Raw genomic sequence first — 15309 nt, 5'->3', positions numbered from 1 at the left:
GTGTTTCATATCAGAAACAAAACAGATAAGTTGCAGAATTAATAACACTTCGGTTCATTGCTGTTACGACAATGTTTCTGATATGTTGCAAAACACTTTGAGCTCAGCTGAGCAGTATTTTATTTTTGACAGTCCCCTGCATGTTCCGTATAAGGTACAATGAAGTTACAAATGACTTTGTTGTTTATGTAGTACACTTGTAGCAGAATCTCCAAACAGAATTGTTGGTGTGATGGTTATAGTAGCAGGTTGTAAATCTCAAGGTCCATGGTTCGATTCCCGGTTGGTTTTTGTGTTTTTATTTTCATTGTAGCCGCAAGATGTTGCAAATAGGCTCCACCTCTTGCGCTTTTTGTGTCACAAAGGAGTTCCAAATACGACGCGTTGAGCATAAGTGAGACCTTTAGTAAGTCACACCACAGTTGTTGTTACTCACTGAGAAACAAGAGGTGTTGCTTGGGTCCGTACTTGCGTTGTAAAAACAACCAAGTTCGGACAACCAGTTGAGGAATTCATCATCACTCTGCGCTTGTGGAAGTTCCAGCGGCTTTAGGGCTTCCGCAACTGGTTTTTTAGACAGTACGGACAGTTTTTCCTGGTGACCCCCTTGAAAGCACAACCATCACAGAAAACTCTGCGAGGAATTGGGCAGTCCGACAAGTCATGTTCATCTCCGCAATTGAAGCATTCTCCCTCCTCCGGAGGAGAGTAGTTGGCGATCATCTTCAAAAGTGCACTGGGTCGACTAGGACCAGGAAATGACTCCTTTGTTGGTCCAGGCGAATTCATTTCCTTTCCTGGATTTTTCGAACCTATCTGTGGCTTAGTTTTGAAAGATGACCCTTTCGCACTGTCGGCCTCGGATTTGGAGTTTCTCGAGAATTGGCTCGACTTGTTACTCGACTCTGACGGTTTAGTTCGAGAAAAGAATGTTTTCGAGCCCGTAGTTCCATTAGAGCTCGTGTATATTGCGCACGTCTCTCGTTTAGATGTACCGAATACCTTAGAAAACGCAGAGAAATCCGTAGCGTCCAACTCCTTGCCTATGCTCATAAGGTCCTTCAGTGTTCCCACGTTTCTCCCAATGAGAGCTTTTCGGCAATCATATCGCATATTAGTTTTGAGGACTTCGACCTTCTCTCTTTCTGACATAGCCTGGTTCATGGCTTGGAACAGTTTTTCAACCTGCAAATAATATTGTTGGAAAGACTCCCTTTGTTGTCGAGTCTGATAAATTTTGTGCGAAGCACGGAGTCTAGATCTGGGTGACGAAATTCATTTTTCAGTTCGATCACCAAGTGTTCCCAACTAAAAAGTGAATTACGGATTCGGCATGCGGTGTACCAGCTTAAAGCTGCACCATCGAACAAATGAATTGCCGAATCAAACAAGTCCTCCGCTGAGGCATGTTCGGATATGGCCAATTGGTGAACGTGTGAAAGGAAATCATTCAACCCTAGGCCGTGATCGTTTCCAGTGTACTTATTTATTTTCCACTGAGAAACGGGAGTTACTTTTCGCGATGGTACTACCGGATAGGGTCGTCGATTGACTTCACAAAACGGAGCAGCAGGGATCGGAGCGGGTTTACTCGGAATATTTTCCCCTACCGTGGATGTAAAAGACAAGTCATCCAGTCTTCGCTGAAAGGAACAGTTCAATGGTTCTGCACCTACTAGTGTAGATTCAGGAAATGCTAAGCTCTGTTTAAGTGGTGCATTTCGCCCAGAGGTTACTCTAGTACCACTTTCAAAGTCCGCCCAATTCACTCGAGGAGCGGCAGAGGTTGCCTCTGGCGCTTCCTGATACTCCAAAAATGGGTTAGTGCTGTTAAGCTTCGGAACTTGTGGGGGTGGTGGAGATTTTTGCATTTCCTTCTTAAGTCCACTTATTTGAGACGAAAGGGCTTTCATTAAACTCCCAATATCCATCATCGCCTGATTAAATTGTTCCAATCCAATGTTACATATCGAACTTCCTTTGGAATCGCTCCCAACGACCTCTGTGACCTAGGGGCTGGTGTGGGTGGTGGCGATTTACCACCAATGGCTTCATCTAACAGTCCGATATCACTGTCTGTCTCCTCGTCGGATGGTGCAAAAAACACATCATCTGTCCAGAAATGTTCTGAAAATAAGTCCAACACACTGCGAAATGCTTCGCCGGCTTTTAGTTTTAAATCACCAATTGCATGGTTTTCACCACCACCAGGCGATGGCCTAAATGCAACAACCTAGCTCTGAATACGTTCTTTCCATTTTTTGCTGTTTTCGCAAGTTTCTGTTCGAGTTCTCTGAATAGGTAAATACACGCTTCCAGGTCCATTTCAGGATCCTGGTCATAGTGAATAATAAACTCATGACCTTCCTGTTCATCTTTTAGAATTTGTTTGAGTCTTCGTCTACGTTTACACCGTGATTCATCATCACCGATAACGACGTTGCGGAGAAGGAGTTCGTAATCGAGTTCGCCGGGAGACAGATGGTCTACCCGCATTCCGCGGTAGAGAACGTTAAAATCCGGACCGGACACGGACACGCGCGGTGGCATGTTGACTATCGAAAGGGATGTGTGGTATGGAAGGTAACAATTCTATTATTTTTTTCCCAACAAAACTCGACTTCAAACTACTCAAAACACAAGTGTGTTAGAAAAATGGTTTAATCAAGTTTAACTAGTGAAAGTGACTAAATTGTGACTATTCGCGTTGTTTTCGCTAAAGATCAGACTCGCTTTCGTGCCACACCAAAGTGCATTGAGAAATCATACAATATGTTTCCGTTCCCAGAGTGACCAGAGTGGATTTTAAGGAAATACTATTTCGTGAAAACTCCCCCAACGCTTGTAAGAAAAAATATCCTGGAATATTTTTCCTCCTAGGAACCTAGATTGGTTTATTTTTCAGTTGGGCGCCAGTGAAACTTATTTGACCCCAGGAGTTCTGCTACGTCCCAGAAGGGGGCGTGCCTAAGCCCCAAGCTGCTGGTCTAGAGCCAACGGCAGCTTCCGGGGTGGGCACACAAGACCTCTTTTCTCCCGGGTCCCAGGGCGTTGCTTAGAAGGGAGAGTTTTCGGTGGGGTGGTCCTAAATAAAAAATATTGCGTTACCTTTTAGGTTGTTTATTCGCGGGCTACGGGCGGCGGTAATGTGCAGCGGTCAGTCCAGGGGTCGGTGACAGGGCGACTCCGCGGACCGGTAGAATGGCGGCTTGACGACGGCCGGATGGTGTCTTCAACTGACCGTGGCACGCCAGAACGGATTTCACGACTGCTGAACGGCGGCCAATTTGTGGCCGATCGAGGTATAATGACGGCGTGAAGTAGCGTGGGCGGGCAGGAGGGAGCTTGGTAGCCGTTGAATGGCGGCACGTTAACGGTTGGCTAGTGGCTTGTCGGAGAACGGCGATGGCTTGCGGTTGGCAGCTTCGTAGTCGCGGAATCGGGGCTCGATGACGGCCGGATGGTGTCTTCACCTGACACGGATAACTGAGAAGGCCGTAGCGCAAATCGGCAGTGGCGCGTCAGAACGGGTTTGACGACGGCTGAACGGCGGCCAATTGATGGCCGAACGAAGGGTAGTGATGGCGTGAAGTAACGTGGGCGGACAGGAGTGAGCTTGCGAGCCGCTGAATGGCGGCACGTTGACGGTTGGTTGGTGGCTGGCCGAAGAACCACGATGGCTTGCAGGAATTTACTTTGCTGCGGCAGAATGGCGGCTCGATGACCGATTCGGATAACGGCGATAGCTGGCAAAACCTTTTGCGACAGCGGAATGGCGAACTGCTGAGCGGCGCCGATGACGAGGAAACCGATCGAAATGGTCTACAATCGCGGTGGTTGCTTGGGTTGTGGCGTAACTACCTTTCCCGATGAACCGCGGCTTTTTGCACCCGGAGCAAAGTCTCCGAAAATAGTTTTTGGGGTTTTCCGCGTGGATTTCCAGAATCCAATTATATTTATCAAAAAGACGTCCGTACTCTCGACACTGCTCACGAACACTCTGCTTCACATCTTTCTACCTCCCACCAGTCCAACTACTAGCTGTAGGAGCAACCCATTCTCCACCCGGTTCTCACTCTCGCTACATCCGCCCACCCTGCTACCACGGTTCCACTTTGTATCCAGTGTTTGGTAACCCACGTCGCCGCAGCCAAGCGAACGATTTTTAAATTGATCGTTAATAGCTAATATAATAATTTGTTCCCTACGACCCCACAAAACTTGTCAAACAGTTACCGTTCGGTAACAACATGTTCTTCAGTTATATCTTCGAAAGTTTATCCAGTAATTCTTTCTGAAGTTCCTTCACCAATTCCTTCGGAAGTTTTTCAAGAAGTTCCTCCAGGAATTCCTCCGGAAATTCCTCCAGGAATTCGTCCGGAAGTTCCTCTAGAAAATCCTGTGGAAGTTCCTCCAAGAATATCTTCTGAAGTTTCTCCAGGAATTCCTTTTTATTCAGAATTTATTCCTTTCCTATAGGAATTCCTGGAGGAACTTCCGATGGAATTCCTGGAGGAACTTCCGAAGGAATTCCTAAAGGAACTTCCAAAGGAATTCCTGAAGGAACTTCTGGATGAGTTCCTGGAAGAACTTCCGTGAGAATTCCTGGAGGAACTTCTAAAGGAATTCCTAAAGGAATTCTTCCGGAGAAATAACTGAAGAAACTTTCGGATGAATTGCTTGAGAAACTTCAGGAGGAATTCCTGGAGGAATTTTCGAATCATTTCCTGGAGGAACTTCCGAAGAACTACCTGTACCGAGGTACTTCCGAAGGAATTCCTGGAAAAACTTCAGAAGATATTCTTGGACGAACTTCCGAAGGATTTCCTAGAGGAAATTCCGGAGGAATTTCTGGAGGAACTTCCTGAAGAACTTCCGAATTAGTGAAGGAACTTCAGAAACAAATAACTGGTTAAACTTCCGAAGATATACCTGAAGAACATGTTGAGGAAATCCTGGAGAAACTTTCGGAATTTCCGAAGGATTTCCTGGAGGAACTTCTGAAGGACAACCTGGAGGAACTTCCAAAGGATTTCCTGGAGGAACTTCCGAAAGATTTCCTGGAGGAACTTTCGAAAAAACTCCTGGAGAAACTTCCGAAGGAATTCCTTGAGAAACTTCCGAAGGAGTTTTGGAGAACCATCCGAATGAATTTCTGGAGAAACTTTAGAAGATATTCTTGGAGGAACTTCTGAAGAATTTTCTGGAGGAACTTCCGGAGGAATTCTTGGAGGGACTTCCTGAAGAACTGCTGGAAGAACTTTCGAAGAAATTAGTGAAGGAACTTCAGAAGGAATTTCTGGAGAAACTTCAGAAGATATTCCTGAAGAACATCCGGAGGAAATCCTGGAGAAACTTCTGGAGGAATTCTTGGAGGAACTGATGGAGGAACTGCTGGAGGAACTGCTGGAGGAACTACCTGAGGGATACTCAGAAAAACTTCCGGAGAAATAACTGGAGAAACTTTCGGAGGAATTGCTAGAGAAACTTTCGGGGGAATTCTTGGAGGAAACTCCGAAGGAATTCCTGGAGGAACTTCGGGAGGTATTCCTGGAGGAACTTCCGAAGGAATTCCTGGAGGTACTTTCGAAAGAATTCCTGGAGGAACTTCCGAAGGATTTCCTGGAGGAGCTTCCGAAGGATTTCCTGGAGAAACTTCCGAAGGAATTCCAGAAGAAACTTCAGAAGGAATTCCTGAAGGAACTTCAGAAGGAATTCCTGAAGGAACTTCGGAAGAAATTCCTGGAGGATCTTCCGAAGGAATTCCTGGAGAAACTTCCAGAGGAATTTCTGAAGGAGCTTTCGAATTAATTTCTGGAGGAACTTCGGAAAGAAATCCTGAAGGAACTTCCGAAGGAATTCCTGGAGGAACTTCCGAAGAAATTCATGGAGGAACTTCCGGAGGAATTCATGGCGGAACTTCCGAAGAAATTCCTGGAGGAACTTCCGAAAGAATTCATGGAAGAACCTTCCGAAGGAATTCCTGGAGGAACTTCCGAAGGAATTCCTGGAGGAACTTCCGAAGGAATTCCTTTAGGAACTTCCGAAGGAATTCCTTTAGGAACTTCCGAAGGAATTCCTTTAGGAACTTCCGAAGGAATTCCTTTAGGAACTTCCGAAGGAATTCCTGGAGGAACTTCCGAAGGATTTCGTAAAGGAATTCCTTTAGGAACTTCCGAATGAATTCCTTTAGGAACTTTCGAAGGAATTCCTGGAGGAACTTCAGAAGGATTTCGTAGAGGAACTTCCGAAGGAATTTCTGGAGGAACTTTCAAAGGAATTCTTGGAGGAAAGTCCAAAGGAATTCATGGAGAAACTTTCGAAGGAATTACTGAAGGAACTTCAGAAGGAATTCCTGGAGGAACTTCCGAAGGTATTCCTGGAGAATCTTCGAGAGGAAATCCTGGAGGAACTTCTGGAGGAATTGCTGAAAGAACTCCCCTGAAAATTCCTGGAGAGGAACTTTCGGAGGATTCTCAAAAGAACTTCCGAAGAAATAACTGCAGAATCTTTCGGAGGAATTCCTGGAGGAAGTTTCGGGAAATTCCTGGAGGAATTTCCGAAGGAATTCTTGGAGGAACTTCCGGAGGTATTTCTTGAGCAACGTCCTACGGAATTCCTGGATGATCTTCCTAAATTCAGAACTTCAGAAAGAATTCCTGGAGGAACTTTTGAAGGAATTCTTTAAGCAACTTACAAACGATTTTCTATAGGAACTTCCCCATGAATTCTTGGCGGAACTTCCGAAGTTAGTCCTGGAGGGATTTCAGAAGCAATTCTTGAAGGAACTTCTGAAAGAATTCCTAAAGGAATTTCTGATAGAATTACCTGAGGAACTTCCGGAGTAGTATTCTGGAAGAGTTTTCAGAGCAACTACTGGAGGATGTCTTGGAAGAATTTAAGGAGGTTAATCTGAAGCAGTCTTTGGAGTAATTACCTTAAGGAACTCTCGACATTCCATAAGAACTCTGCGGGAATTCCCGAAGAAAATACTATGGAAATGTCCGTAAGATCTTGAGTTTTTCCTTTTGAGCCTCTCCTGGAAGATTTTCTGAAGAAACTCTTGGAGAAATATTCGAAGGAACTCTTGGGGGACTACTCGAAAGAACACCTGAAGGAATTTTCGGAGGAACTACTGGAGAAATCCTAGGGGAATTCTCGGAGGATTCCTGAAAGAGTTTCCGGGGGGACTTGAGGAGAACTTTTTAAAGATGTTTGTTAGGCGGAATAAATCAAATATTGTCAAAAAACGTTAAATGAATAAAATAACGCCACGCCAATCCAAGCAGGCTGGAAATAATCTATCACGCCGCTGGGACAATATTTTTATAGAGTCTACCAAAAATCCGAAAATCTTGAAAAACTAATCTTTAAGCATGAAAAGCTGAAAATTTAAGAATAAAATATCCGGAAAACCTGGTACTGGAAAAATAAAGTATTGCCAAATTTAGGTACTAACGAACAAATTTTGCTTCAAAATACTGTTAGTTTACAAAAATTAATAATTTGTTATTATATTGTATATTGACGTGCAAAACTATGAGAAATAAAAACAAGTATAACATTTATTTGATATGCATTTTGGAAACATGAAAGAAAATTCCTGAACAACCCTAACCCAGCATCCAAAAGCGAGGTTTCTGCTGCCGTCGTTCATTTCATTACGTCGAACATATTACGTTTTACATCGTTTCATTTTGGCGACAAAATGCAATTACGTCATTTTTTGCTACACAAAACAGATGTAATAACACACACGAATTACGACGGCGATGATGTGCATCGAATCCGATGTAATATTACAATTTTTTTTGCTGTGTTGTTTTTGTTTGCTAATAACTCATTCGATTTGAATAATATTTCTATTTTTCTTTTAACAAATACGCTGTTTACATGCACACTTTAAGTCATTAATCAATTTAGCAATGACGCAACCCATTACTCTCATAATAATTGCTTAAAAATTACTCAATTATTGAGTAATTTACAAGCAGCATGATAGAGTTGCATCAAATATTTTAACCGCCAAGATGTAGGCAATTAGCACAGCATTTACAACATTAATTCGAATCCAACATATCGAATCGAGAAAGGCATAATCACCACTTGGGGATAAATTTAGGTTTTGCCTTTCTTTTGCCTTTCGTAAAGGCTATATGTTCGCTCCAAAAACAAACTTTTTATAGAAGGCCCGGGGACCCATAGTGTTAAATACCGATTAAATCAGTTCGCCGAATTGAGGTGATGTCGGCGTGCGTGTGTGTGTGTGTGTATGTGTGTGTGTCTGTGCGCACCCAACCAAAAAAAAATGTCACTCATTTTTCAGGTACTTATCCTTAACCGATTTACTCGCAACAAATTGCATTCGACGCAGAACACTCTGCCATTGTTTCCTATTGAAAATTGGTCAGATCGGACTATGGGCTCGGAAATTATGGCCAAAACACCACTTTTTTTATAGAAAAATTGAGTAAAAAAATGTCACTCATTTTTCAGGTACTTATCCTTAACCGATTTACTCGCAACAAGTTGCATTCGACGCAGGATACTCTACCATTGTTTCCTATTGAAAATTGGCCAGATCGGACTATGGGCTCAAGAGTAATGGCCAAAATACTATTTTTAAAATGCACGAGAAAGGCACCATTACCGCTAGGTGGATTAATCAGGGTTTTTTTTTTAATAAATGCGCTTGATAAAACAATTAGCAACAAATTATCTTGTGTCGCGAACATTATTTGCATGCTTCAAACATTTGATTTTCAGGTTGAGAACAAATTAAGAGAACAGGTAAGTCTTTCTTAGTGCGGTATTGTGCCGGCCCTGAGATCCCCAAGAGGTGAGCTGGCTCAGAACGTGCGGACTTTCATGCCACAGACGCATGAGCGTCTTTGGTAAAAAGTAACAATATGAAAAACAACACAGCGTGTAGTGCCTCCCCGGGTCCCCGGGATTTCATTGTGTTTTCGCCTGCTTCTCCGAGTTCATCTATCACCCTGAATTAAATCTCAGTTAGTTTTGAATTTCAAATCCTGCCTTAGCGTGTATTGTTTTAACATCTTTCGCGCTCACTACTGCTTAATCTTTCGTATCTACCCTATCAAAGTAGTCGTCGACGTAATGTTTTCGTAGTACGGCGTCAGCAGCCGCAGGATTCGCATTCGCTTGTCCGTACCCACTTATAAACAGTGACCAATCTGGAGGATGTCCTGTGAAAGAGGAAAATTTTTCTTGGAAACACTTGACGCGAAGCAATTTGCAATTTCGTAGGCTCAGTTATCACAATGGAATTCACCTACTGCTGGGGTCTTCTCCCCACTTCCTTACTCCGCATTTCTAGCAAATCTAATGAGAATTCACTCGTGCAATCCTTTACAGCCAGCCATGTTCGTTCCAAAATCAAACTTTTTATAGGATGACCGGAGACCATATAGTGTTATATACCAAACGACTCAGTTCGACGAACCGATATGGTGTCTGTGTGTGTATATTTGTGTGTACACACTTAATTTTTTTCCGCCGAGATCTCAACATTTTTTTGATTATTTTCCCGAGATAAGCACCGCCGAGTTTCAGCCAACATAATATCTGCCGAGATCTCAGTAAAAGTAACGTTTCGGATGCTGAGATACAGTAAATGTTTTGCCCAGAATCAGCAATAAACGAAATTTTCTGCTGAAGTTCAGTTTTGAAATTTACTGAGCTACAGCGGTGCCCAATTTTGCCGAGCTCGAAATAGAAAAAGTTAGTGTGTATGTGTGTGCGCAAAATATCTCGCCCATTTTTCAGGCACTTACCCTTAACCGCATTTCTCGCAACAAGTTGCATTAAACCCAGAATCCTGTCCCATTGTTTCTTATTAAAAATTGGCCAGATCGGACTATGGGATTAGAAGTTAATGCCAAAAACAATTATTTTAAACCAAAAACGCGCAAAAAAGTCTCGCATTTTGGGCACTCATCCTCAACCAATTTGTTCGCAACAAGTTGCATTCGACGAGGAATCATACCCCATTGTTTCCTATTTAAAATTGAAGATCAGATTATAGGCTCAGAAATGATGATCAAAATTCATTTTTATGTATGCAAAATGGGCTCCCAAAATTGTCCTATCTTACGGGCATTTATCCTTAACCGATTTATTGCAAAAAGTTGCATTCGATAGTACTATTCCATTGCTTTGGATAGACAATGGTCTATATTGGACTACAATCTTAAAAGTTATGACCAAAATGCATGTTCCTTCAGCAGATGAATGTTCCACATAGCAACTTCAATGTTCATGAAAATCGTGAGATTTTTTCCAATTGCGTTTATTTATCTTAAATTTAGAATGCAACAATAACAATAGTTCTTATGATAGCATTTTGAAACCATTTGTAGGATTAATTGGACAAGCATCAGTGTATGCGATTCTTAGTCGATTTTTAGTAACAAACTAGAGTGTGACTTACTTACTCAAGACCAGTTCTGTAAAAGGTCGTGATCGTCATGAGACAAAGAGCAAAGCGCTTTTTCTATCTCAGGCGACAAAATGCAAGAATCGTGGATTCTTCGATAATATTTCGCATTAATGACAGTCATGAAAGAATGTTGTGCTTTATTTTAAAATTAAAATTTCTAAATTATTTTAGCGGATATGTGCAAAAAATAGTAACTAGTCGATAAATCAATCATATTCATTTAATTCACCGAGTTGAGAGTGGTAATAAACGCAAAAATAAAGATATTGCACACTTTCATGCCGTGTCACGGAACAAAATTTTTTTTTAAATTTTTGTAGCATGCTATTCATCCTTCGCGTTTTTATATAGGGGCAGATATGCAATCATCACGTTACATCTCTCATTACTTCTGCAGTACTGCTCCAGACAATGACATTCATAGCATTCAGGTCCGGCAAACTCGCTGGCCGCTCTTTTTTCGAAATGATCCCCGAAAAACCCTTAGTTGGGTTTTCTTCACTTTTTGAGCCGGCGTCTAATCCTGTCGTAATACCCAGCCCCTGGTATCAAAATAACGACGTGCCTATGGTTCGACGACGTTTTGTAGAACTATGTAGTTCCTAATATTTTGTATTATATCGATTTTGACTCGAAGATGACGAGTTCTGCTTTAACTCAAGCAGTTAAAAATATCTTGTCACCCAGTTAGTTTCCGGCTTAACCCACTTCTATCTACCACTAGCTCCTCATATGCAATCGTGAATAGGCTTTTGAGCTAATTTGCCCGTAGTTTGAATTATCGTCAAACGAATTCATTAATAACAAGCTTCTGTAGTTTTAGATATCAAGTGATATAATTTTCTACTCTTTTCCTATTATTCAATGATGAAGACCCAATCAAAAATTTGTATAGGATATAGTTTGTCACAATTGCTTATCCACCACATCAAGAAAACTTGACATAATAATCAACTGCAATAAAATGTGTGAGCCTTGACATCAAGATCATCAAGTAATAAAGCTTGTAGTCTTAATAGGCTCTCAAAATAGTGTTAAATGCATTCTCAATACTTTGAAAGTACTGTGGATTTTGTTCAGATTTTTCAACAGTAAGTAATTTCTAATTTTACACTATTTTTGGCTTCTAATGTATCAAAAACCGGTTTCTGATTGATTATTTTTTCACAATGTAACTTGAAAAAATATTGATTTCAATATAAGTGCTAAGTGCCTAAGCATCATTAAATAAATAAAGATACGGTGATGACCAGATATTCAACATTTTGAGTGCCCATGGAATAAATTTTGAAAGCCTATAGTGGAAGAAGAATTATTTCTATTTTTTTCTGTCTGTATTACAAACTTGTGCCCGTATAATGAACCGTATATACATTTTTCAGCGCTAAGCCATTAATTGCTTTTTATTTGTGCTGTTTTGACCTTCCAAATGAACTTTTCTTGATACAATTTATAATGAACGAGAAAGGCAACATCACCGCAAGGTGGATAATTCTAGATTTTTAGTTTGCAAAAGAGTAATTCTCGCTGAAACCGGGCCACTATTTGCACGAGGTTCTTAAAAATGCCTAAATTTATATTCTTTCGAAAGCTTTCGGCGAGTATATTAAGGAATGGAGTTAAATTCTTCAGAAAGATGAACCCCTCGTTAGTTATACACGAAATCATTTTAATGGACCCCTCGATTTTTGTCAATTCTTGACTCATCAAAACTGTCATAACTCCAACATTTCTCAACCGATCATAGAGATAAGCATATCGTTGGAAAGAGGAAGAGTGTATCCTCAATTTGCAATAATAAAAATATAAGCAGCTATATTGGACTCGGCCGCCATCTTGGATTTCTTTTTTAAAACTTTTTTTTCGCCAGGTTCGCAACCACCAATTTTGAATATCAATGCATCGAAGGAAAGCTTAGCTTATATTGTGCAGTGTGGCCGAATCAGGTGTATGTTTTTTCTATCAAAAGTTATGTACGATTTACCAAATTATTTTTGAAAGCGCCATCGGACCAACGAACATTATTTTTATGGTTAAAATGATACTACGACGTCAGTTCCTTGATGTCATACACTATTCTAAGCCAAATATGTTACAAAAATGAAAATCATATCTAAAACAGTATTTTATTTGAAGGGCTCAAAAGTTTTGAATATAACGGAGCCGTATTCAAGTTAATATTTAAGTTATTGTATAATTCAAGAATTTTGATATTTGTAAATCGTACATAACTTTTGATAGAAAAAACATACACCTGAGATTTTTGGAAACAATGCACAATGTAAGCGAAGCTTTCCATCGACGTACTTATTTTCTAAATTGGTAGTTGCGAATCTGGCGGAAAAATAGTTTTAAAAAAGAAATCCAAGATGGCGGCCAAATTCAATATGGCTGCTTATATTTTTATCATTGGAAATTGAGGATACACTCTTCCTCTTTCCAACGATATGCTGATCTCTATGATCGGTTGAGAAATGTTGAAGTTATGACAGTTTTGGTGAGTCAAGAATTGACAAAAATCGAGGGGTCCATTAAAATGATTTCGTGTATAACTAACGAGGGGTTCATCTTTCTGAAGAATTTAACTCGGATCCTTAATGTACTCGCCGAAAGCTTTTGAATGAATATAAATTAAGGCATGAACCTCGTGCAAATAGTGGCCCGGTTTCAGCGAGAATTACTCAAAACGAATCTTAGTCAGCTTGAGCTTGAGCTTGATTGACTGCTCGTAGTTGCTACTCCATTATGACCAGATCAGCTATTCTTGCACAGGGAACCAACAGATGTTTGCTTGGGACTAGCACACATCTTCAATGTACAAGTACTGGTGATCTCATTTGTTAGGTCATACTGGCGCCTGCCACGTCAGAATGCAAGTCAATGTAGGGAAGGGGAGGAAATGATGATGCAATCACTCGCCCACTGCAAGCCGAATATACCTCTGCACTTGCCACGAGTTCATGCGGAATTTGTTGGAATTTCTGGGTTAGGTTGGAGAGGCAGAGGTCCGTCTTGGTTAACGAGCTGCCAATGTTATAGATAGAAGAAAGCAACTGATGGAATTTCTAATTGGATGTAGGACGCTTTTTAGTTCATTTCCAATTCTAGCAGATTACTGTTAGAATATTCAAGTTGAAGGTATAGGAATTGAGATGGAAACGATATGTAAGTCCATTTCTAGTTCTAGCGATTGCTAGAACATGAGAAATATAGAGAAAGATACAAAGTAGTAGAATGGAACGGACCTGGGATTGAACCCACGACCTCCTGCGTATGAGGCAGAAGCAGTAGCCATACGACTACCAAGCCCGCTCTATTCTGTCAGTGTTGCCACTCTGTCAGTTAAGTGACAGTTTTCCAAGAGACTACACGGAGAAACACGTTTACTCATTAATGGGTATTTTTTTGTTATCTTTTTCCCTTCGTTGAAAAATTTACCCATTTTGAGAGAATAAGTGGATCTACTCATTTAAATGAGTAAATCCACTTATTCTCCCAAAATGGGTAAATTTTTCAGCAGAGAGAAAGAGATAGCAGACAAAAAGTACCCATTAATGAGTAAACGATTTTACTGGTATGTGCCTCTTACTCATTACTCAAAACGAATCTTAGTCAAATGAAAAACGAAAAATCAATCAACGTAATGTCAAATACAGGAAGTTTTGTGTTCGGTGTATTATTTCTAATGTCCTCCTTTTCCAACCAAATGACCTCCTTTTTCGCCATGATTTTGGTGGATTGTCCCAAATAAATATAATATATTATAAAATAAATATAAAATATACAAATATAATATAAACAAATAGAATATAAAAGATTCCTGAATACGCGAAGCCCATTTTTGAAATTAAACGAACGGATTTCAGAAGACCTTTTAAAATAAACCTTGAAGATTTTGAGTGAATCAATGAATCACCTCCCGCAAAAAAATAAACAAAGTGATAAACACAGATCTCCGAAAAAATTGCTTCTCTCATTAAATATTACCTTAAACCTGTTTCGGTAATTTAATTTCATGTCCTATTTTTTTAAATCCGATATTTTTACCAACCAAATTCGAAATTCCTCGTGGGGACTTGAATTCTTAAAGGACGCTTATTTTACCATTTACGTAAATCCAAACACAAGTATTTTACGGTGAGGAACCTTATAGGAAGTACTTGGCGTTACCTAAATGGGATTTTGAACAAAATAAAAATGTGAAACAAATACTCACTCGTCCGGCAAGGCGAATATTCGTCAAACTGCTGCATATTGTTCCGGGCGATGTAGCACGTTCCCACCGGTTCCACTCGTTCGACCTTCCGGGGCTGCAACTGATGAAACACATATCGCGGGGCGCAAGCCTGAAACGAGGAAGAAAACAGTCCTTCAGTAAAGTCCCATCTCACGACAAATCCGGCGATAGTTTTTCGCCCAACTGGAATTTCACCGGGCAAAAATTTCACCAAAAGAAAACCCGCACCAAGAAGACAAAGTGACGCTTTTTTCCCTTCGTCCGCCAAGAGGTGGTCATCATTGGAAACAAATCACAACATCGAAACGGATGGATGGCATGCCATTCGGGTCCCCGGCCATCGCAGTGAGAAAGATATACTCCGAGGTCCGAACCGAACGTGATACCCAACATCATCTTGTTGATAAAGTAGGTAGGACGGAGAGACACAAACAGACGAAAAAACTGACCATTTTCAAATAAGGCAACCAGTATCGAACGGTATCATCATCATCGACCGCATTGGCCGGGGACCGACTGACTGATACTGACCGGTCCGAGCGCACCAGCATTGTGGCACACGGAGAACCGGCTCGGTGGACACACGGCCCTAAATGGGCAAAACAATGCG

At 41.1% G+C, this 15309-nt stretch overlaps 1 protein-coding gene across 6 annotated transcripts in view; it reads right to left on the bottom strand.

Annotated features, from left to right (window-relative positions):
* The window catches only part of LOC134207865 (integrin alpha-PS2), a 248820-nt gene that overhangs the window by 94448 nt on the left and 139063 nt on the right, over window positions 1–15309 (bottom strand). For all 6 annotated transcript variants that reach the window (XM_062683826.1, XM_062683823.1, XM_062683828.1 and 3 more), the window contains exon 5: window positions 14679–14808. In XM_062683826.1, the coding sequence (XP_062539810.1) occupies window positions 14679–14808 (130 nt within the window). The remainder of the gene's footprint in view (window positions 1–14678; window positions 14809–15309) is intronic.

This window comes from Armigeres subalbatus, chromosome 1 (genome assembly GCF_024139115.2).
Source record: "Armigeres subalbatus isolate Guangzhou_Male chromosome 1, GZ_Asu_2, whole genome shotgun sequence".
Taxonomy (NCBI): domain Eukaryota; kingdom Metazoa; phylum Arthropoda; class Insecta; order Diptera; family Culicidae; genus Armigeres; species Armigeres subalbatus.
Note: the sequence above shows the minus strand (reverse complement) of the source record. Positions and strands in the feature narration are given on the sequence as shown.